General features: G+C 45.5%; 1 protein-coding gene across 5 annotated transcripts in view; it reads left to right on the top strand.

Moving 5' to 3' along the window:
• The window catches only part of LOC136628678 (colorectal mutant cancer protein-like), a 175,335-nt gene extending 152,376 nt beyond the window's left edge, over nucleotides 1–22,959 (top strand). For all 5 annotated transcript variants that reach the window (XM_066604781.1, XM_066604783.1, XM_066604780.1 and 2 more), the window contains 2 exons: nucleotides 18,365–18,487; nucleotides 20,999–22,959. In XM_066604781.1, coding sequence (XP_066460878.1) covers nucleotides 18,365–18,487; nucleotides 20,999–21,179 — 304 coding nt within the window. In that variant the 3' untranslated portion in view covers nucleotides 21,180–22,959. The remainder of the gene's footprint in view (nucleotides 1–18,364; nucleotides 18,488–20,998) is intronic.
• The last annotated feature ends 545 nt before the right edge of the window (nucleotides 22,960–23,504 follow it).

Here is a 23,504-nt window from a genome sequence, read left to right as displayed (position 1 = left end):
GCAGCTGACTGACATTGATTGCTCCAGTTAAATCTGCAGTCCACTAGTACCCCCAGGTCTTTTTTCATATCACTTTTCCCTAGTAGTGCCCCATTTAGTGTATATTGGTGACATCTAGAGATGAGCGAGCATACTCGCTAAGGCGAACTGCTCGAGTGAGTAGTGCCTTATTAGAGTACCTGCCCGCCCGTCTTTAAAGATTCAGCTGCTGGCGCGGGTGAGAGGTGAGTTGCGGCGGTGAGCAGGGGGGAGCGGGGAGGAGAGAGGGAGAGAGAGATCTCCCCTCCCTTCCTCTCCGCTCTCCCCGCCAGCAGCCGAATCTTTAGAGACGAGCGGGCAGGTACTCGAATAAGGCACTACTCGCTCGAGTAGTTTGCCTTAGCGAGTATGCTCGCTCATCTGTAGTGACATCCGTTCCTCCTTCCCATGTACATAACCTTACATTTGTCAACATTGAACGGCATTTGCCATTTTTATCCCCAAGCTTATCTAGGTCTATTTGTAGTTGTACCTTGTCCTCCATTGTATTAATTGTCTTGTATAATTTTGTATCATCTGCAAATATTGATATTTTACTATGCAGCCCCTCTATCAGGTCATTGATAAATATATTGAACAGAATGGGGCCTAATACTGAACCCTGTGGCACCCCACTAGCAATGGTGGCCCAATCAGACTACGAACCATTTATTACCACCGCCAGCTTTCTATCTCTGAGACAGTTCCTTCCCCAGATACACAAGTTTTCACCCAATCTGAGCTTCTCATTTTATATATCAGCCTATTAAGCGGCAGGGTGTCAAATGCTTTAGAGAATCCATTTATACGAGATCAATAGACTCTCCCAGGTCCAACCTAGAGCTTACTTCATCGTAGAAGTTGATCAGATTGGTCTGACATGATCGACCCTTCATGAACCCATGCTGGTGAGGAGTCATTCCGTTGTTTTCCTTGAGGTATTCTAGGATGGCGTTTCTCAGAAGCCCTCGAATATTTTTTCAGTTATTAAAGTAAGACTTACCGGCCTGTAGTTACCAGGCTCTCTTTTGGACCCCTTTTTGTATATTGGAACCACGTTGGCAATGCGGCAATTCAGTGGTACTACCCCGGTCTTGATAGTATCAAATAAATATTAGAAATCGCGGCCTAGCTATCACATCACTTAGTTCCCTTAGAACTCTTGGGTGTATCTGGGCCCGGCGATTTATCGATTTTAATCCTCTTTAACCTGTTCTGCACTTCCTCCTGTGTTAGTTATGTAATATTTTGCAGGGGGTTCACTTTATTCCCCTGCATCTCGTGTGACATTTCCTTTTCGTTCGTGAATACACTTAAAAAGAAACAATTTAATAGATTTGCCTCCCCCCCCCCCCCATCTATGATCTCTTCTGTATCGATTGTTAAAGGGCCAGTGCTCTCAGTGCAAATCCTTTTACTGTTTATATAATTGAAGAATAGTTTAAGGTTGTTTCTGCTGTTTTCTGCCTCCTCCTTGGCAATTTTGATCTTTTCTTTACATATTTAGTTTTTTTCCCTGTACGATTTTAGCGCTTCTTCGTTGCCTTCTTGCTTTAGTAGTTTGAACGCTTTTTTTTTTCGTTTATTGCCCCTCTTATCGTCTTGTCAACCACATTGGTTTCCTTCTACTTGTTGTTCTTTTATTTTTAAAGGGGATGAACTGCTCACATGAGGTGATTAGGATCCTTTTAAACTTTTCCCATTTGTCCTCTGTACTGATATCTTTGAGGATGTTGTCCCAATTAATGTTACCCATAGTAGTTCTAAGCTCATCAAATTCTGCTTTACTAAAGTTTAGTTTGTTTGTCGCTCCCTGATAAGGCTTCTTATTGAAGGACAGCTGGAAGTTGATTATATTGTGGTCACTGTTCCCCAAGTGTCCCTCAACCTGCACCCCCATTATTCGGTCCGGTTTGTTAGTTAGTACTAAGTCCAGAGTGGCCCTCCCTCTCGTTGGTTCCCGCACAAGTTGGATAAGGTCATTATCTTTAATTGTTCTCAAGAACTTATCACCCTTGTGAGATTTGCAGGTTTCGTCTTCCCATATTATATCCGAATAATTAAAGTCCGCCATAATAATTACTTCGTTGCGCTTTGACACCTCTTCTATCTGCCTTAGTAGTAAGGTTTCAGTTTCTTCTGTTGCTTTTGGTGGCCTATAGAAAACCCCTATCAGGATTTTGTTATTTCTTTCTCCTTGTATTTCTACCCACAGAGATTCCATGTGTTCATCTCCTGCACCTATATCCTCCCGTAGCCTTGACGTAACTATAGAGGGTGCAGAGGATGCGGTTGCACCTGGGCCCTTAGGGGGCCCATTAGGCCTCTCTTCTCCATATGGGGAGCCCAGTACTATGAATAAAGCATTATACTTGGGGGCCCTGTTACAGATTTCGCACCAGGGCCCAGAAGCTTCAAGTTACACCTCTGCATAACTATATATTTAATTTACCTGTAGAAATTGGCGTTATGGTGCCTGGTTGTAGCCAATGTTGCCTTTTACCTCCTATTGCTGTGTGACCCTTTTCCTTTGCATCAACTGATGCTGCATCAACTGTCAGTTTCCTAGTTCCCAGCAGAGCAGCAGTGATGCAGTGTAGCTAAGGGACAGAGAAACTGCTATAAGAGGACTGCTGTGGAGTGAGTTGCTTGGCAGAGGAGAGGTACAAGTGGCAGTTTGTGGGAGGAGTTGCTGCTGGTTCACTGGAAGGGTGCCTGGAGAACTGTGCAGAGGTCCCAGAGACTTGTGGCCGACCTCTGGAGCCAAAGGGGAGGGAGCTCGGACCGGGGGAAACCTCCCAATTCTGGAGGAGCAGCAGAGGAAGCATATGTAGAGTTGTGCTCCTGACCTTGAATAAGCCGGATTAGTGGCAGCTGCGACTCTTGTGCAATGGATCGTAAGTGAAGCCAGCCTTGGTAACACTCTGGTTTTTAAGGGGTTAAATGTTGTTTTTGTTTTGTATTCTTAAATAAATGTTTGTTTTACTCCATCTGCTGCATTGTATCCTGAACCTGTGTTACAACATCATCTACCTACAACACCTATATGCTGCTTATGCTTATGACTATGCCTTCAGGGAGGTAGAGGCATTGCCATCAAACACGCTGTATGATTGCCCTATCGATCTTCTTCCTGGAACATCTCCATATCCTACCTGTTGTCTCTTCCCGAGACTTGAGGTCATGTCGGCATACATCAATAAGAATCTGGATTAAGGTTTTATACAAATGTCTTCTTCACCTGCTGGAGTGGGGTTCTTCTTTGTGAAAAAGGATGGGTTCCATCAACCTCGCCTTTACTACTGTGACTTGAATTTGGTTACTATAAAGAACAAATATCCTTTTGCCTTTATGGAATTAGTTGACAGAATCCAGGGAGCCAGAATTTTCATGAAACTGGTCTTGTGGGCAGCATAGAACCTGATCCACATACGTGAAGGTGATGAATGGAAAACTACCCTCAGCACCTGTGATGGTAACTACAAATACCTGGTTATGCCCAGTGAAACAGGGGCAGCACTCCAAGGATCCAAAAACAACGGCTCCTAACAGGAGATGACTCACCTGATGTGAACAGCCTATTCTATGAAGGGACGGCTGTCACACCTTGGTCCGGGTTAGAGTTGAAGTTCTATTACTTTTCAGTTTGCAGGAACCCCTTGTCCTTCCAGAACAGTGGAGAGCGTCTTTGAGAGCTCCATAGGTGAAACTCACCTTGGTTGAGTACAATAAAGGCAGAGTACGTAAAAAAGTTCCAGTGCTCCAGTACAACAAGAGATTAATGTAGTTGTAGATAAGACAAAATAATGTTCGCACTTACGTTTGGGGGATGGGTATATATATATATATATATATATATATATATATATATATATATATCTATATCTGTTAGTATTGGTAAAAAAGCTCACAGGTTTGGTTATGGTGCGAATCAGTATAAGTATGAATAAATATCAGCATACAGTTTATTGAATCCTGAATTAGTTGCCGAAAAGGGGGAAGGGGATGGCCAATACCTTAGATCCACACAATCTTCATAAAAGCATCTTACAAAGAAAACAAAAGTTGTGCCATACTAAAATGAAATGATAAAAAATAAATATGTAAAAAAGAACATCAAAATTATTAAAATGTAACCCCTTCCCGCTCCAGGACGTACCGTTACGTCCTGGAAGCCTGGTACTTCCCGCAACAGGACGTACCGGTACGTCCTGGGGATAGCGCAGGATCACATAAGATCCCGCGCTATCCCGCAGCGGGAGCCGGCTGTCACTCACAGCCGGCGTCCTGCTGCAACAGCGGGGGGGCATCAGAGATGCGCCACCCCGCTGTTAACCCCTTCCCTGCCGCGATCTAAGTAGATCGCGGCAGGGAAAGAGTTCACAGAGGGATCGCGATCCCTCTGTGTCTCCAGCCGGCTTTCGCGATGTCATCGCGAGAACCCGGCCTGTCACCATGGCAACAGGATGCTAGACACTGGCGTCCTGTATTGCCTGTGCCTATAATCGCTGTATAGGCGATAAGGCATGGGAGAGCAGTAGCTCTGCCATGCCTTATCACAGTGATCATAGGCATACTGCTGCAAGTCCCTCAGAGGGACTCAAATAGTGTAAAAAAAAGAAAATAAAAATGTAAAAAAAAGAAAAATGTAAAAAAAAAAAATGTTAAAAAACCCCTTTTTTATGCTTTTTCTAATATTAGCATAAAAAAAGGGGAAAAAAAAGAAAACCCCACATATTTGGTATTGACGTGTCCGTAACGACGTGTACAAAAAGTTGAACACACTTTTCATTTTGTACGACAAAAAGCGTAAAAAAAAAGCTAAAAAACAGAGGCAAAATGCTAATTTTTAGCATTTTGCCTCCCAAAAAGTGCAATAAAAGTGATCAAAAAAGACGTACATTCACCAAAATGGTACCAATAAAAACTACAGCTTGTCTCGCAAAAAATAAGCCCTCATAGAGCTCTGTACATAAAAAAAAAAAAGTTACAGGACTTTGAATGCAGCTATAGAGAAAAAAAAAAGATTTCCAAAAAAAAGGGGGTTTTATTGCAAAAAAGTGTAAAAACCTAAAAAATAATAACAATTTTGGTATTGTTGTAACCGTACCGACCTGCAGAAAAAATTGTGTGTCATTTATACTGCATGATTAACGCTGTAAAAAAAAGAAAAAGAAATCTATGGCAGAATTGATGCGGTTTATCTCCATGTTATCATAAAAAATTTTTTTTTTAATTTTACGATATTGTCTATGTACCCAAAAGTGGCACCGATAAAAACTACAGCTCGCCATGCAAAAAACAAGCCCTTATACGGCCGCGTCCACGGAAAAATAAAAAAGTTATGGCTTTTGAAAAATGGAGATGGAAAAATACGAAAAAATCACTTGGTCCTCAATGCCAAAATAGGCCATGTCATTAAGGGGTTAAAAACTCCAATAGAGAAGATCCCTCAAGGAGAATTTTTGAGACTAAAAGCAAAAGAAATGTTCTGGATTAGAGATGAGCGAACACGTTCGGCTCCGCCCCTTTTTCGCCCGAACACCGAACTTTGCGAACACTTCAGTGTTCGGGCGAAAAAGTTCGGGGGCCGCCGTGGCAGCGCGGGGGGGTGCGGCGGGGAGTGGGGGGGAGAGGGAGAGAGAGAGGGCTCCCCCCTGTTCCCCGCTACTGCCGCCCGCGCCGCCGCGCATCTCCCCGCCCCCCGGCGGCACCCGGACACTTACGCGCGAACACTGCAGTGTTCGGCAAAGCCGGTGTCCGGGTGCGGATGTGTCCGTAACGGACACGTTCGCTCATCCCTATTCTGGATCTTCCAATTGAACAGACTTACATCCCAGGGCCTCAATGAGGTGCTAGAGAGTTAGGATCAGAAGCAGCTGACTAGCCTTCACGTTAAGGAGCCTCAACCAGATGCCTCTCACCTGTTGCATAAACGCGAAAGGTCTAAGAAACAACAACTGCGCATTTGGCTGGATTCCACCACTCTGAACAACTATTTGCACCAAGAAGTGATCCCACATGGTTTAAGATTGATGAAATTTCCTTCCTTCGATTATGAAGACTTTAAAACCAAGTGGAATGACATTCTCTCCAATTGTTCTTTCAATCTTATTAAGTTGAATATTGCACATGAACAAAATAAACTCAATACTCTTGACAATTCTGTTGCTTATCTACAATCGCAGATCAGTCATCCCCTTATATTGAGTCATCTGTACGCTGCAAGCAATTTTTATCCAACATAGAAAAATTTGAAAATGACATAAAAACTAAACGCTTTTAGTTTTCTTGGGACTTACAGGATTACCAACAAAATACTGTATACGACTGGCGCAAAGAACCTTCTAGCTATTTTCCTTCTCATGGTCGTTCCATTTTTAAAAAAATCGGCCTTTTCATATGAACCAAAAGTGTCAGTTTCTCTTCCCCTGAATATGATTCTATGGATACAAGCACAGACTTTTCAGGCAGTGAAACAAGCCAGAAGTCCAGGTATTACCCTAAGACCCCCTCTGCAAAATTACATTCTAACAGCAATCATCACAGGGGCATATGTATCCACGCAGTCCCAAAAAACGAGGGAGACGGGGGAGGGGAGGGGGAAGCAGAAAACATTGCAAGCCCAAGTCTCCATCTCATTCACAAGAGATGAAAAATGATTCCAGTTCCAATGTACTCAATCTCTCAGCATCTGTTCTCACGTCTGATCAAATTAAGATTTTGTCTAAGGGAATGTCATTCTCTCCCTCTGGTTCCATGGATCTGTTTAACACCATCAAGGATGTACATTGCTTTGTGCTACTTGTGCTATAACAGTGAAAAAACATTTCTTTTCCGCTGTTGACAATGCAAATGGTCCAAGTGTCCACGATGACTGTTCTACTTTAAATCAGAAAGGTAGTGATACTATTTCTTCAAGTTTAAGTTTTTGTTAGGTTGTGCTGCTGGAGTTTGTTGTTCTACAGGGTTCTAGGAGCACACCTGCACAGGTGAGGGTTAATTGAGCTGGCTGGGTGTGGTTATTCAGGTCAGCTAATCCACTGGGTCTGGGTGTAGATATATACCCCAACCCCTCTGCAATGAGGAAGCTGTATTTCTTCAGTCTTGTCTGCTCTGTGTGTAGTCTCTGCTCAGCTTGCAGCTTGCTGTGTGAGTAGTGTCTGGTCAGCTTGCAGCTTGCTGTGCGTATAGTGTCCTGAGTAGCCTATTGAGTGTCATGCTGGAGAAGGGACTGCAAGACACGAGGAGCCTTGTCGCGGTCTTGCAGCTTAAGTTTATTGGCCAATGTACAAACTAATCCCTTGTCTTTATATTCCGCTTTACCATCTGCTTTAGTGTGTGAGGCTGTGTGGTAAGTGAGTTTGTGAATTTAATGTGTCTGTTCCTCCTGGTTGTGAGTATCACCCTTTCAGGGAGAGCAGGGCTGTGGTTTCAGCATGGGGTGCCTTTATTGAGGTGATCGCTCTGCTTGTAGGTAGGGCCAAGTCATCTTCCCTTCAGCACAGGGTCAGTTGCCCCTAACCCATGTTTTCAGGCCTTATGCACCTTACAGGATTTGAGACTCTTCACAAGATACAGTGGGCCATCAACAGAAATTGGGTACATGGATTTTTTTTTTTTTAATGGGGAGGCACTCTGTGTGCTTTATGCCCTAAAACGTACTAAACTAAATATTTTCCATGCGGTTCTGATGCTCAACCCATACGTTCTTTCATCAATTGTAATACAACTTATGTTATTTACACTATTTTTTGCTCATCCTGCAACATCTATGGTATTATATAGGTTGTACGACTCATAAATTGAAAATTAGGATTTCTGAGCATGTTTCATAGCTTCTTGTCTACCTCTCGTAAACGTAAGCTTGTAAACGTTCATTATCAGGTGCAGCACGTCATTTTGTAATGACACATAGTGGGTATATGTCGACTTTCAAAGTAGTAAGCTTGGAAAAAGTATCTTGCCCAATGAGAGGCAGTGACTGGTCCCATAAACTACATGAAGAGAAGCTTTCTGGGTTCTATATTTGAATACTAGATACCCCTCTGGTCTCAATATTAAGAGTGATCTATCTTTCATTTATTAACCCTTTGCAATCCAATTTTGGATTAACGATTTCCTAGGGCATTTTCTCTTTCTGCCATTATACAACGCCGCCATCTGCTGCCTAGAGCCAGTACTGCGGTATGTGACATGCTGGAGAGGCCTCCGACAACAGAGCGGCCAGTAATATACAGTAAGAATACCCTGATGCACGTCTTCCGACATCGGAGCTGTGCAGCCTTCAATCAGAATGTCTTCAGACGTCAGACAGTGGATTGGAAAGGGTTAATTCCATTACTTTTATACATCACATATTAATTAACATTTTTTTCTCGTTCTTGAGTTGGCATATTATTTCGCCTAAATCTTATTTTTCTTTAAATCATTTGATTTAATGTTTTGCACCTAATGTATTATTCTATGTCATCACTTCCTGCTTTGTCATTTTCTGTTGTTTCAGTCTGCTTTCATCCATGCTATGAGTAAGACCTGTTTGGTTTAAACTCGTTAGAGGTTGCTAGCAGATGTTTGCATGTCTCTACATATTTTAATGATTATTCCACAATAAAGTATTAAGGATTTTATATCAAGGAAAATGAAGTGTAAAAAGGAGACACTTACTTCGCAGGGGTGCTAATATGTCCTCTAGCCTCAAGAAAGGCTTGTTATCAAGCCGAAACGCGTCGCAGTACGTAGATTGAATAAATTACCATTTTTACCCCCTTTGTCATGCCTGTGATTTTACCTGCTATCTGGAATTCAAGGGTGCTAGAGGACATTTTGGCACCCCTGCGAAGTAAGTGTCTCCTTTTTACACTTCATATTCCTTGCCATTTGCACCGGAACGCTGGTAACTAGAGATGAGCGAACGTACTCGTCCGAGCTTGATGCTTGGGCGAATATTAGGGTGTTCGGGATGCTCGTTACTCGTAACGAGTACCACGCGATGTTCGGGTTACTTTCACTTTCATCTCTGACACGTTAGCGCGCTTTTCTGGCCAATTGAAAGACAGGGAAGGCATTACAACTTCCCCCTGTGATGTTCCAGCCCTATACCACCCCCCTGCTGTGAGTGGCTGGGGAGATCAGGTGTCACCCGAGTATAAAAGTCGGCCCCTCCCGCGGCTCGCCTCAGATGCGTTGTGAGTCACTTGTGACAGAGATCAGGGACAGTGCTATAGTGTTGGAGCTGCTGTAGGGAGAGCGTTAGGAGTTAGTGTAGGCTTCAAGAACCCCAACGGTCCTTCTTAGGGCCACATCTAACAGTGTGCAGTACTGTGGAGGCTGCCTTTTGCAGTGGTGCACATTTTTTTTTTTCCAAATCGGCCGTGCAGAGCATTGCGCCCTGCAGTAATACTCCAGGGACAGAATTGTGTAGGCAGGGCCAGAAGACATATTTTATTGATTGAATATAGGCAGTGGGCCTTTCCTTTAAAAAAAAAGGGCAAAAATTCTATTTGGCCTGCCTCTGACAGTCCTCAGCGTTCTGGGTACGTGTGTGCTGGGTGGAGAACATAAAAAAAATCATATGCAGCCACAACACATTTATTATTGAATGAATATAGTCAGTGGGCCTTTCCTTTAAAAAAAAAGGGAAAAAATTCTATTTGGCCTGCAGGCTTGCGCCAATTTATTTCCTGGCTGGGAAATCACCGCTCTGCTGCAGTTAATAGCAGTGCAAGACTGCAGTTCTGTGACACACTGCAGGGCCACAACACATTTATTATTGATTGAATATAGGCAGTGGGCCTTTCCTTTAAAAAAAAAAGGGAAAAAATTCTATTTGGCCTGCAGGCTTGCGCCAATTTATTTCCTGGCTGGGAAATCAAATCACTGGTAATACACCATGCTGAGGGGTAGGGGTAGGCCTATAGGACATGGACGCGGGCGAGGACGCGGAGGCCCAAGTCAGGGTGTGGGCACAGGCCGAGCCAGTGCGGTGGCCAGGGGTAGAGGCAGGGCCAGACCGAATAATCCACCAACTGGTTCCCAAAGCGCCCCCTCGCGCCATGCCACCCTGCAGAGGTCAAGGTGCTCTACGGTGTGGCAGTTTTTCACAGAGACGCCTGACGACCGACGAACAGTGGTGTGCAACCTTTGTCGCGCCAAGATCAGCTGGGGAGGCACCACCAACAGCATGCGCAGGCATATGATGGCCAAGCACCCCACAAGGTGGGACGATGCCCGTTTACCGCCTCCGGTTTGCACCACTGCCTCTCCCCCTGTGCCCCAACCTGCCACTGAGATCCAACCCCCCTCTGAGGACACAGGCAGTACCGTCTCCTGGCCTGCACCCACACCCTCACCTCCGCTGTCCTCGGCCCCATCCAGCAATGTCTCTCAGCGTAGCGTCCAGACGTCGCTAGCGCCACAGTTTGAGCGCAAGCGCAAGTACGACACCACGCACCCGCACGCTCAAGCGTTAAACGTGCACATTGCAAAATTGATCAGCCTAGAGATGCTGCCGTATAGGCTTGTGGAAACGGAGGCTTTCAAAAGCATGATGGCGGCGGCGGCGGCCCCGCGCTACTCGGTTTCCAGTCGCCACTACTTTTCCTGATGTGCCGTCCCAGCCCTGCACGACCACGTCTCCCGCAACATTGTATGCGCCCTCACCAACGCGGTTACTGCCAAGGTCCACTTAACAACAGACACGTGGACAAGCACAGGCGGGCAGGGCCACTATATCTCCCTGACGGCACATTGGGTGAATTTAGTGGAGGCTGGGACAGAGTCAGAGCCTGGGACCGCTCACGTCCTACCCACCCCCCGAATTGCGTGCCCCAGCTCGGTGGTGGTATCTGCGGGGGTGTATGCTTCCTCCACTAAACCACCCTCCTCCTCCTCCTCCTACGCAACCTCTGTCTCGCAATCAAGATGTGTCAGCAGCAGCAGCACGTCACCAGCAGTCGGTGTCACGCGGCGTGGCAGCACAGCGGTGGGCAAGCGTCAGCAGGTCGTGCTGAAACTACTCAGCTTAGGAGATAAGAGGCACACGGCCCACGAACTGCTGCAGGGTCTGACAGAGCAGACCGACCGCTGGCTTGCGCCGCTGAGCCTCCAACCAGGCATGGTCGTGTGTGACAACGGCCGTAACCTGGTGGCGGCTCTGCAGCTCGGCAGCCTCACGCACGTGCCATGCCTGGCCCATGTCTTTAATTTGATGGTTCAGCGCTTTCTGAAAAGCTACCCCCACTTGTCATACCTGCTCGGAAAGGTGCGCCAGCTCTGTGCACATTTCCGCAAATCCCACACGCACGCTGCCACCCTGCGGACACTGCAACATCGGTTTAATCTGCCAGTGCACCGACTGCTGTGCGACGTGCCCACACAGTGGAACTCTACGCTCCACATGTTGGCCAGACTCTATGAGCAGCGTAGAGCTATAGTGGAATACCAACTCCAACTTGCGCGGCGCAGTGGGAGTCAGCCTCCTCAATTATTTACAGAAGAGTGGGCCTGGTTGGCAGCCATCTGCCAGGTCCTTGGAAAATTTGAGGAGTCTACCCAGATGGTGAGCGGGGATGCTGCAATCATTAGCGTCACCATTCCTCTGCTATGCCTCTTGAGAAGTTCCCTGCAAAGCATAAAGGCAGACGCTTTGGATTCAGAAACGGAGGCGGGGGAAGACAGTATGTCGCTGGATAGTCAGAGCAACCTCATGTCTATATCTCAGCGCGTTGAGGAGGGGGAGGAGCATGAGGAGGAGGGGGAAGAGACAGCTTGGCCCACTGCTGAGGAGACAGATGCTGCTTGCCTGTCATCCTTTCAGCGTGTATGGCCAGAGGAGGAGGAGGAGGAGGAGGGGGAGGAGCATGAGGAGGAGGGGGAAGAGACAGCTTGGCCCACTGCTGAGGGTACAGATGCAGCTTGCCTGTCATCTTTTCAGCGTGTATGGCCAGAGGAGGAGGAGGAGGATCCTGAAAGTGATCTTCCGAGTGAGGACAGCCATGTGTTGCGTACAGGTACCCTGGCACACATGGCTGACTTCATGTTAGGATGCCTTTCTCGTGACCCTCGCGTTACACGCATTGTGGCCACTACGGATTACTGGGTGTACACACTGCTCGATCCACGGTATAAGGAGAGCCTTTGCACTCTCATTCCCGAAGAGGAAAGGGGTTCGAGAATGATGGTAAACTTCCCATCCGACAGCGCTAGTGGCCGAAGGCGCATTTCCGCGGCCCAGGTAGCAGGGGAGGCGCAGAGATCAGGCAGCATGTACAGCGCAGGCAGGGGAACACTCTCCAAGGCCTTTGCCAGCTTTATGGCTCCCCAGCAAGACTGTGTCACCGGTCCCCAGTCAAGGCTGAGTTGGCGGGAGCACTGTAAAAGGATGGTGAGGGAGTACGTAGCCGATTGCAGCACCGTCCTCGGTGACGCCTCTGCCCCCTACAACTACTGGGTGTTGAAGCTGGACACGTGGCCTGAACTCGCGCTGTATGCCCTGGAGGTGCTTGCTTGTCCTGCGGCTAGCGTCTTGTCAGAGAGTGTGTTTAGTGTGGCTGGGGGAATCATCACGGATAAGCGTACCCACCTGTCAACCGACAGTGCCGACAGGCTTACACTCATCAAGATGAACAAAGCCTGGATTTCACCAGACTTCTCTTCTCCACCAGCGGACAGCAGCGATACCTAAGCAATACGTAGGCTGCACCCGCGGATGGAAGCATCGTTCTCTCTCACCATCCAAAACGGGGACATTTCTGCTTCATCAATCTGTGTATAATATTCCTCCTCCTCCTCCTGCTCCTCCTCCTGAAACCTCAGGTAATCACGCCGAACGGGCAATTTTTCTTAGGGCCACAAGGCTCACTCATATAATTTTTCTAAACAATTTTTATACGTTTCAATGCTCTTAAAAGCGTTGAAGCTTTAACTTGAACCAATTTTTCGTTCAACTTGGCTGCCTCCAGGCCTAGTTACCACTTAAGCCACATTAACCAAAGCGATTAATGGGTTTCACCTGCCATCTTGGTTGGGCATGGCCAATTTTTTCTGAGGTACATTAGTACTGTTGGTACACCAATTTTTTTGGGCCCTCACCTACAGTGTAATCATAGTAATTTCTATGTTCTTCGCCTGCACTCATGGTACAGAAAGGTGTGTGGGGTTGGCCTACACTTTAGCTACATAAATGTAACTGGGGCCTTGTCTATACTGCAGCTACTGAAATGTGAAAGAGACTGTTATCTCCCTAAACTGCTGCAATGGGAATGTTACTGGGGCCTGTCTTGAGTGCTACTATTACTGAAATGGAACTAAGACTGCGCTCCCCCTATACTGCTGCTAGTGATATGTTAGTGGGGCCTGTCTCTAATGCTACCGCTGAAATGTTAATAATTCTGGGCTCTGCCTATACCGCTGCTAATGGTATGTCACTGGGGTGTGGAAACAGAGGCTTCACAAAGACATGATGGCGGCGAGGCCATTTCCCACCAACGCTGTTACTGTTAAGGTGCATATAACCACGGACACGTGTAGAGGACACATAGTGCCTCCAAAACATCCCTCTCCTCCTCCAACAATGAAAACATTCTTGGCAAATACCTTTGCATTGGTCCGTCTGGTGGCAGTCCAAGAATTTCACCTTTAACGACACAACAAGAGAGCACCAGCACCATCCCCCCGCCACGGCCCACTTAATCCTGGCCACATTCCGAAAACCAACTACATAAAACCGCGCTACCAGGTCCGCAGTCACCACCACATTACCACCAACGAGGTTACTGTTAAGGTACATATTACCAGTCTGACTGGGGCATGCAGTGTGGGCCGAAGCCCACCTGTATTGTATCTGACGTTAGCTCTGCTGAGTAGGGCACTGCAATGGGATATATTTATGTACCGCCGGTGGCTTCCTGGCACCCACCCATGCTGTGGGTCCACAGGGAGTTGTTACTACATCTGTCCACTTGTAAAGAACCCCAGTCTGGCTGGGGCATGCAGTGTGGGCCGAAGCCCACCTGCATTAAACATGACATTACTACCTCAGCTGTGTTGGGCAATGCAATGGGATATTTTTTATGTACTACCGGTGGGTTCCAGGGAGCCACTCATGCTGTAGGTGCACACAGAGTTTAACCTACATCTGTCCACTTGTAAAGAACCCCAGTCAGACTGGGGCATGCAGTGTGGGCCGAAGCCCACCTGTATTAAGCACGACATTACCTCAGCTGTGATGGGCAATGCAATGGGATATTTTTATGTACCGCCGGTGGCTTCCTGGCACTCACCCATGCTGTGGGTCCACAGGGAGTTGTTACTACATCTGTCCACTTGTAAAGAACCCCAGTCTGACTGGGGCATGCAGTGTGGGCCGAAGCCCACCTGCATTAACCACGACATTACCTCAGCTGTGATGGGCACTGCAATGGGATACATTTATGTACAGCCGGTGGGTTCCAGGGAGCCACCCATGCTGTGGGTGCACACGGAATTCCCATTGCGGAGTTGTACCTGCCTGTGACTATTTATAAAAAACCCCGGTCTGACTGGGGCATGCAGACACCTTGACAGAATGAATAGTGTGTGGCACATAGGTTCCCCATTGCTATGCCCACGTGTGCAGCTCCAGATGGAGGTGGCACAGGATTGGATTTCTCATTGCTTCTGTACAGCATTGTGGACTATCGCCCCGCCCCTTTTATGGGGGGGGGGGGGTTCGCTGCCTAGCCATGCCAACCCTCTGCAGTGTGTGCCTGCTTTTCCTGTGGCAGACGCACTTATAAATAGACATGAGGGTGGCGTGGCATGAGGGCAGCTGGAGGCTGGGCAGGGACAATTTGGTGTACGCTGTGGACACTGTCGTGCGGGGGGGGGGGGGGGGTTGGGCAGCATGTAACCCAGGAGAAGTGGCAGCGGAGTGTCATGCAGGCAGTGATTGTGCTTTGTTGGAGGTAGTGTGGTGCTTAGCTAAGGTATCCATTGCTAATGAGGGCTTTTCAGAAGTAAAAGTTGTTGGGAGGGGGGGGGGGGCCCACTCTTGCCGCTATTGTGGCTTAATAGTGGGACCTGTGAACTTGAGATGCAGCCCAACATGTAGCCCCTCGCCTGCCCTATCCGTTGCTGTGTCGTTCCCATCACTTTCTTGAATTGCCTAGATTTTCACAAATGAAAACCTTAGCGAGCATCGGCGATATACAAAAATGCTCGGGTCGCCCATTGACTTCAATGGGGTTCGTTACTCGAAACGAACCCTCGAGCATCGCAATAATTTCGTCCCGAGTAACGAGCACCCGAGCATTTTGGTGCTCGCTCATCTCTACTGGTAACTTTTCTTATTTTTGTTATTATCCACCTATATGCCCTGGTTGTGTTTTTATACCTGGAATTCTACCATGACGCTCTCTTGAGGTGCCATAATTGACCGGTGCATAGGAATTGCCATCTCAGTTCTAATTACATTGGATACCTGTATTATCTTTAGTGATCCTGTGATCAATGGGAGTTATATGCTACCCTGGATTGTAACGTACCGGTGCCCCTTATGACGGCCCGGTAACGTCGGGTGAGTTGTATCCAATGTTGTTTTACCCATATTTCTCTAATACACCTACTCTCTGGAACGCTCTCTACATCTTATTGTAAAGGATTTTATATTGTCGCTGGATCATTTTGCCTTTGGATTTTCCCTTCATTGCTTCTTTTTTGGCCCCCACCTTGCCCTTTATCAGCAACATTTATTTATACTAAGTCGCACCATAATAGAGTCTTTACCATTATTATGAGATATACATATGTTTGTTTTCCTCTTTACAGTTTATTTTTTATTTTAGCTTCTTAATGATTTTATTATGTAAATTTTTCTACATGTGCAAGAACCTCTTTTGACAGTCATTGTCTTCTATCTGTTTTAGGCCTCATGCAGCCAGCCGGGTCGGATCCCTGCGAGAATTCTTGCAGCAGGATGCGAGCCATGCCCCTGAAATGACCACTGCTACTCAGCTGCTCCACCGTCTCCCCGCTCTGCTGACCCATGCGTAGAGCGGAACCGGCGTGTCACCAGTGACCTTTCTGTGTGGGCCTCTGCGAGGCTTGTGCAGAAATAGGATATGCCGCGATTTGTTTTGACCGCGTGAAAACTCGCGCAGTAATCACGGCTGTCTGCATAGGATTGCATTACGTAATGCAATCCTATGGCAGAGGGCACGGGTGGAAATTCTGTGGGAAATCCTGCCGCGGAATTTCTGCCTATGTGCATTTACCGTTATACCATAATACTGAAGAGTTTACAATTAGTGTTTTTATCCCCTAACTATTTGTGCTTGATAAAGGAGGTATAACCTTCGAAATGCATTGCAGATCTATCTGTTTGTATACATACGATCAGTAATAAAATGGCATTAGCCTTGAAATTTCCACATTGCTGATCAGTTCAAGGCACATCTGGATTTTATTTCTCGGGACACCCCCAGAACGTAAGGGCAAATATAATTTAGCCTTACTTACAACTACATCAGTGTTTTGTTTTACTGAACCTCTGGAGTGCTAGAACTTTGTTACTTACTCTGTGCAGTGTTTCAGGCACTAAGTTGGAGCCGCGGGTGTGGTAGTCGTGCAGATCAAAAGAGTAGTCTGGGAAGAGCCAGGAGTCAGCAACAGTGGGTCTCAGTTCGCAGTACAAGGGAGGAGGCGGGTAACGTCATCAGGAGGAATGGCAATGGTCGGTCACAGGAGGTTTTGATTTGTTTGTAGAGGCACAATAAATCAGGCACTTGTGCAGTGGCAGGGTCAGGCTTTTAATACCGTAGTTAGCCTAATCAGGAACAGGGCGGAGTTAGAACAGGAACTGGATTGCAGTATCTGGGAACAAGAGAAGTGTCCAGAGGACTGTATGGCTTAGCAGGAGAGCTGATGACTGGAGTACAGGAGGTCCTGGGTTTGATCCCTGACACTCTACCTTTATTGGTTATGCCCATTAGACTCTATGATGCACTGGCAGACTTCCACATCTTGTGGGTTAGCTGTACACCTATGTTGTTGTCTACCTGGAAAACCATCTGATTTTTTTTTTTATCTGACTGCATATTTTAGACAACTAAATATTGTGTTACCTCAGAATCCATGGACTGCTTGTTAAGTTAGAAAATTGTGTCTTTGAATAATCCAAGTCTGCCTTTTCTGGCATATAGCATGTCAGATACTGGTCTTTAAATGGATCCATGTAAGTTGTCTGTGATTCTTGACTGGCCAAAACCACAGGGTGTGAAGGCAATCCAGCGTTTCCTAGGCTCCGTCAGATTCTGTGATGTCACTATTTCAGACTGGCTGGACACCCTAGAGTAAATAAAATGGTTGACCTTATCTCTCGCTATTTCTGGTGGCCTTGCTTACTCAGGAATGTAAGAGACTTTGTGGCAGCCTGCCAGACCTGTGTCAGAAACAGTCCCTTTTGTCAGTGACCCACTGGATTTTTTGATGCTGTTGCCAGTTCCAAAGTTCCCATGGCAAGGCATAGTAATGGACTTTGTCACAAACTTCCCTTGCTCCTCCAATTGTTCCATGATTTTGGTTATTGTGGACAGATTCTCAAAAATAGCACATTTTGTCACTCTTCCATTGGTTGCTTGACTGGCTCACCTATTTATGGAACACATCTTCCATCTTCATGGACTGCCTTTGCACATCATCTGAGACCAAGGAGTACAATTCACCTGGTGCGTCTGTAGGGCATTCTGTGTAATGCTAGGTGTCAAGCTGAATTTCTTCTCTGTCTACCACCCCCAATCCAATGGGCATGTGGAATATGTGAACCAGATGCTTGAAATCTGTTCTGTTACAACAATCTTCAGAATCAACAGACATCTCACATCCTTTACAGTCATCCATGAGTTCTACTTCCTAATACAGCTTCTGAAGTGCCAGCAAACACCAGGAATTCTTGAAGATTTGACTGGGCTTCAAAAAGTCATTGTCTTATGCCTCCATCAGAATGAAGCAAAGTTTTCAGCGTTTGAGTGCTGAAGTCTGTAATTGGCTGCAGTAGCATGTGATGTCCCGCAAACAGGCTGCTGCAGCCTGCAAGGACCACATCACGGGGAGAGCCCTGGAGCTGACGGCACAGGAGCTGTGGGGACCCAGGCAAGATGAGTAGGCTCGTTTGTTATGTTTGCATGTGGGGAACCTGTTTTTAAAAAAGAAAACATAAATTGGGTAAGCCCTTTAATCTATACTTACAACTTAATTCAAGAAATGTATGCAGCCATACTTTCTAATTAATGGAAATTGGCATAAGACGGAGAGGTTAAATTAATGTCATCTTTTGGATAAAGTCGTTTTATATGTCTTTTCATTTTAGGAGCAGCGAAATGAAAGTAAGAATTGAAGGACTCCTCTCAGAAGTGGAGCAATTATCCTGTAAAGTCTCTGCTGAGAATACAAAGTCTGCACTGATGATCAAAGATTTCTTCAAAGCTCATAGGTATAATATATTATAGTTTTTTTTGATTGAAATACTTTTTATTAACTTTTTGAAAAAAGAAAAAATTTGTATGAAGCAACCCACCCTTCCTTTCTCCCTACCCCACATGTGACTTCCCCGCTCCCACTTACAAGTAAAACGTCATGATATATATAGTTGGTACATTGAGACTAGTGACCTGTTCTATCTTTTGTATGCATATTACAAGGATTAAAGAAGAAGCCTGTCTATTAGCAGATGTGATTCTAGCATTTCTGCTGTAACAGAAAAAAAACTACCTCAACGTCATCTCCTGCAATCGAGGAAGGGTGCTGCCTTATGGACAGTGCATGTCTCTTTAGAAGCGCTCATTCACACGGCCGTTTGCAATTTCAGCCCATGAAAAGCATACTGTTATCTCTGCATGTACATGTTGAATCCGTTTTTGATGCATGGGGGCTGTCATGCCCGTATTGCATCTGTATTCACTGCATTTTTCAGGCGCACAAAAAAAGAAATGCCAGAAGGCCCAGTTAATGTCACTTTTTTTCACCGTCTCCTGGCATTCAAGTGTGAAAAATGCAGTGAATACGCATACAGCTGCATATTTTCTGCGCTTCTGCGTGATCCCATTGACTTTGATGGGTGATTTTGATCTGTAAATATGGACGGAAGTGAGTAAATTATACGGACATAAGACGGTCAGAAAATACACCTGCATGAGAAAAAGTATTAGCTTGTTGACAGCTACGAGGTGGATGGCATATGACTTTTGGTTGGGTGAAACTTTGGTGCCAGGGCTTGTTCCTTATATGTGATGTTTACTGCATTCTGCTGGTGGTTGTGGTTTTGCAGCCTATTCTGGGACACAAACTTTTCATTTAATCTGATGTTCTACTATAAATATTATAGCCCACTCTCACACATGCGTACACAAAATGCCGCGTTCAAAAACACAGCATTTCACAGCGATTTTGGGTGAAATCTCTTAACTCATTCTACAGCGTCTGACAGCGTTTTTTAATGCACCCCATCATTGTGATGAGGCGTGTTAAAAGCACTAAAACACAATGAAAATAGAGCAGACTGTGCTAGAAAAAGACGGTGTTAAAAGCACCACGTTCGAACGCTAGTCTGCGAGGACCCATTGAAATTAATGGGAGCATTTTACAGCGTGGCATCTGAAACACCGTGCGAAACGCTGTAAAAAGCAGGCTGTGTGAGAGCAGCCTAGGGGCTCTTACCCACTGGGGATAGGTTTTCTAGCAATGTGGGAGTGAATTAAAACACATGATTATGAAACCAATGATTTTCAATTGTTTCATTCTCATTTGCGATGTATTCACTTAAGCCTCGCAGCGCTAAGAAAATTTTGCACTATTGCCCATTGTTTTACCAGGGCCCCATTGAAATCAATGGGAGAAGATCACGAAACAGCCTTGGAATCCCCCATAGCAAGGAGAGAGAGGGGGTTGAAGCTACAGGAGATCTCCTACATATCTTCCCATATTTGGAGAGATAGAGGGCGGGGTTAGAGGGCTCTAAGTGAAAGTCATATTTAGTGCCAAAAAAGAGAACTGAATACAAACCATTTGCCAAATAGCAATCAAGGCCAAAAGAACAACACCCAACAGTAAAGCTGAACTTTTATTACATATCCTAATGATAAGTAGCCAAGCAGAAACACTGAGCGATCGTCACACCTGTGTGAAAGCAAAGAGCAAGTATCTCTGGATGACTGCTGGGCGCGTCTGTGCCTGACAATCGTTTTGTATAAAAGGGCCCTAAATCCCCTTGTACAGATTGACTTCCCTTTGGTGGTACATAGCGTGTATAGAGATGATGACTGCTGTAGCTCCCTGCTGTTTGCATCAAAGACAATCAAATCACTTGATCCTCAGAGCAACACACATAGGACACAGTAATGCGGTCCTTCCATTCTCTTACACTACCCCTTCCAGTTTTTGCACATAGCTTAGAAGACTAACTGAGAAAGGCATAACGACTTGATGAGGAGGACACTTGTATTCATTGGTGGTTTCATGATTTTATAAATCACATTTAATGGAACAGTAAGAAGCCATAGGCTGCGACGACTATGTACTAGGATAGAATTAGGGTGGTTTCACATCTGCGTCAGGGCTCCAGTTTCCTGCTCTGTTTGGAGCGGGAAAAGAGAATCTCCATGGCCGAACGGCTTTGTCTTATGATGAAACCAAATAGCGCTGAACCAACCTTATTGAGTATAATGGGTTCCGTTCAGCTTCCATGCAGTCACCCAGGATTTCACCGGAAGAAAAAGCTCTGTATGCAGCGCTTCTTCTTCCGGTATTTTGTCACGGATCGGAGGCTCCAACACAGATGTGAAACCACCCTGAGTGATACTATATGTCTTTCTGTAACTAGTATTAGGAAGTTGGTACAGGTAGATCTTCTGATAACTCATTAGATGTGGAATCAGCTGTTAGCATGAATAGTAGTCTATGTTCTTGAACCGGATCTATACTCATGTTGTGTTCCTCTTTAATGCAGGAATCTTTTTCTGACTTACCAGAATGCTTGCAGGAAGTATCAAGAGCAGCAGCACAAACTGGAGTCCCAGATTGATCTAATGTCACACCAACAACAGCGACAGCTACAAAAGCTGGGGCAAAATATTCAGAATCTGCAAGAGAAAAAGATTCAAAAGAACAAAGGGGAGACATCCCTGTAGAAGGAAACTGGGCATCTAGTGCTACTGGGAGAGGGTATTATTGGATAATATGACAATATTAGCTCAGTTACAAATGAAAGGACGACGGACATTACTTAGGGAGGTCTTCGAAAGCCAAGGATCTTAGAACATTCATTTGATTTACTTTTCGCCACATCTCCAATATTTCAAATGGTCTGTAATGCACTTGATTTTCCTCTTTTTGTCAAGTAACAAATCTCTTTATCTGATGTCTTTTAGGCCTTCTGCACACGGGCGGAAGTTCCCGCTGAATTTCCGCCCGTGCCCACTGCCATAGGATTGCATTAGATAATGCAAAGCTATGCAGACAGCTGTGATTTGACCGTGTAACAACACGCGCGGTAAACAAATCGCGGCATGTCCTATTTCTGTGCGAGCCTCGTAGAGGCCCGCACAGAAACGTCACTAGTGACGCACCGGCTCCACTCTGCGCATGCACCGGCTGGGCGGCAGCCGGCACATAGCAGAGCGGGGGAACGCCAGGAGCAGGTGAGCCGAAGTGGTCACTGCAGGGGTACCTACTACTTTTCTAATAAATATATATAGTTTTAACGATTTAACTTGCAATGTAGTTGGCGTAGCAGCTCTGATGGCCCAGCAACTTAGGGGGCACATATTTGCTTAAAGGGGAATTCGGGGACTAGCTAATTTTTATATTTTTTTTCCTCCAATGTAAACTTATACATTTTTGCAGATTATATGCCCCTCACTTGGCACGTTATCTATGCCTCCCTAATTCTAGCTCAATGTACGTGTCCTCACTAATAACATCACCTACATGGGCCAGCTGTAGAGCTGCAGAAACAAAGCACATGCCTTTAAAATAGAGACTGCACATGCAAAGTCCTTCCCCCAGTGGTTCTGCATGATGTATAGAGAAGATGTACTGGGTATGCATTGCAGGGACATCAGAAGTTTAGTGGGTGGTTACAAGCTGCTATGTCGGGCAGATGATGAGTTGGAGCTCTACACATCCACGACCTGGAAGCACCAAGAGAAATGTTTCGGTGTATGGCAGGTGGAATGGAGGCATGAAAGAAAAAAAAGAAGAAAAGTGAACAATTCTCGATCATCGTTCAGTTGTTGGCTCGCATTAAGACTGAAGAAATTATTATTCACTTTCTCTCGTTTTAACGATTTTTTGAATGATAACTTTCCATCTAAAGGCACCCTAAATTCTCTACATTTGCAGGCCGATACCGCCTTTAAGGTTAACGTATATTTATTAATTACTGTGGATGTTCTTAGCGAACAGTGAAAAGGAAACTATAAAATGTAAAGGCTGATTGTTTTGAAATTGAGGAAATGAGAAAAAGACACTAAGAAAGTGGAGACCAAAATAAATGTATGCTTTTTTTAATCTCCTGAATGTGTCAGGTTAAGGCCTGGCTTTGGGGACCCATATTTACTTTTGTAGCCCTGCCAGGCCTTTGTTCGAGGATGATACTTTCGATATTGATAAAAATGCTCTGTTCACATCACGTTTGGACAATTTTTCTGACATTAAAGTTGGTATCCAAGCAAAGATACTGTAAAATTTCAATGGCTTCTATTAGGCCAACATATGCAAAACGTTTGTGCTTTTTATATACGTTTGATATCTTTATGTTAGCTTCTTTTTTTAATACGTCTTTAAGACAAAAAAATGAGAAAATCAGAACAAAAAAAAGAAGAAATGTAGGCTGCATCTCCATCTATGCTATTTTAAGTTTTTGTTGAAAAAATGCAGTTTTCTGTCTTTCCACCAGTCATAGTCACATAATAAATATTTTATATCCTAGCCTGTGTCTGTGATTTTCTTTCAGTACCTCACTAATAATAATAATAATCTTTATTTATATAGCGCCAACATATTCTGCAGCACTTACAATACAGGGGAAATAAAGCAAGACAACAGTTACATGAAGTAATCAATTGATGGAGACAGTAGGGGTGAGCGGCTCCATTGAGCTTACATACTACAGATAATGGGGTGATTACAGAAGATAAAAAGGGGCTGGAGATGTGCACGGTATGGCGAGTTGGAGAGTGAGGAATGCTGTACACACAGACAATGGTCAGGCTGTATAGTGGCGGAATCAGGATGACTGCAGGTGCCGGTTGATTACGGCTATCATGGATTGCAGTCTGTGGGACAAGGAGCATGCTATCAGGCGGAGTACAGAGGGGTTTGGTTTAGGGGATATGGTATACCTCTCTGAATAGGTGCATTTTTAGAGCACGCCTGAACTTTAGCGTGTCAGTGATTGCCCGGATGTTTTTTGGTAGCGCGTTCCAGAGGACAGGTGCTGCTCTTGAGAAGTC

The sequence above is a fragment of the Eleutherodactylus coqui genome, chromosome 5 (genome assembly GCF_035609145.1).
Source record: "Eleutherodactylus coqui strain aEleCoq1 chromosome 5, aEleCoq1.hap1, whole genome shotgun sequence".
In the NCBI taxonomy this organism is placed as follows: Eukaryota; Metazoa; Chordata; class Amphibia; order Anura; family Eleutherodactylidae; genus Eleutherodactylus; species Eleutherodactylus coqui.
This window is presented reverse-complemented; position numbering and strand designations above follow the sequence as displayed.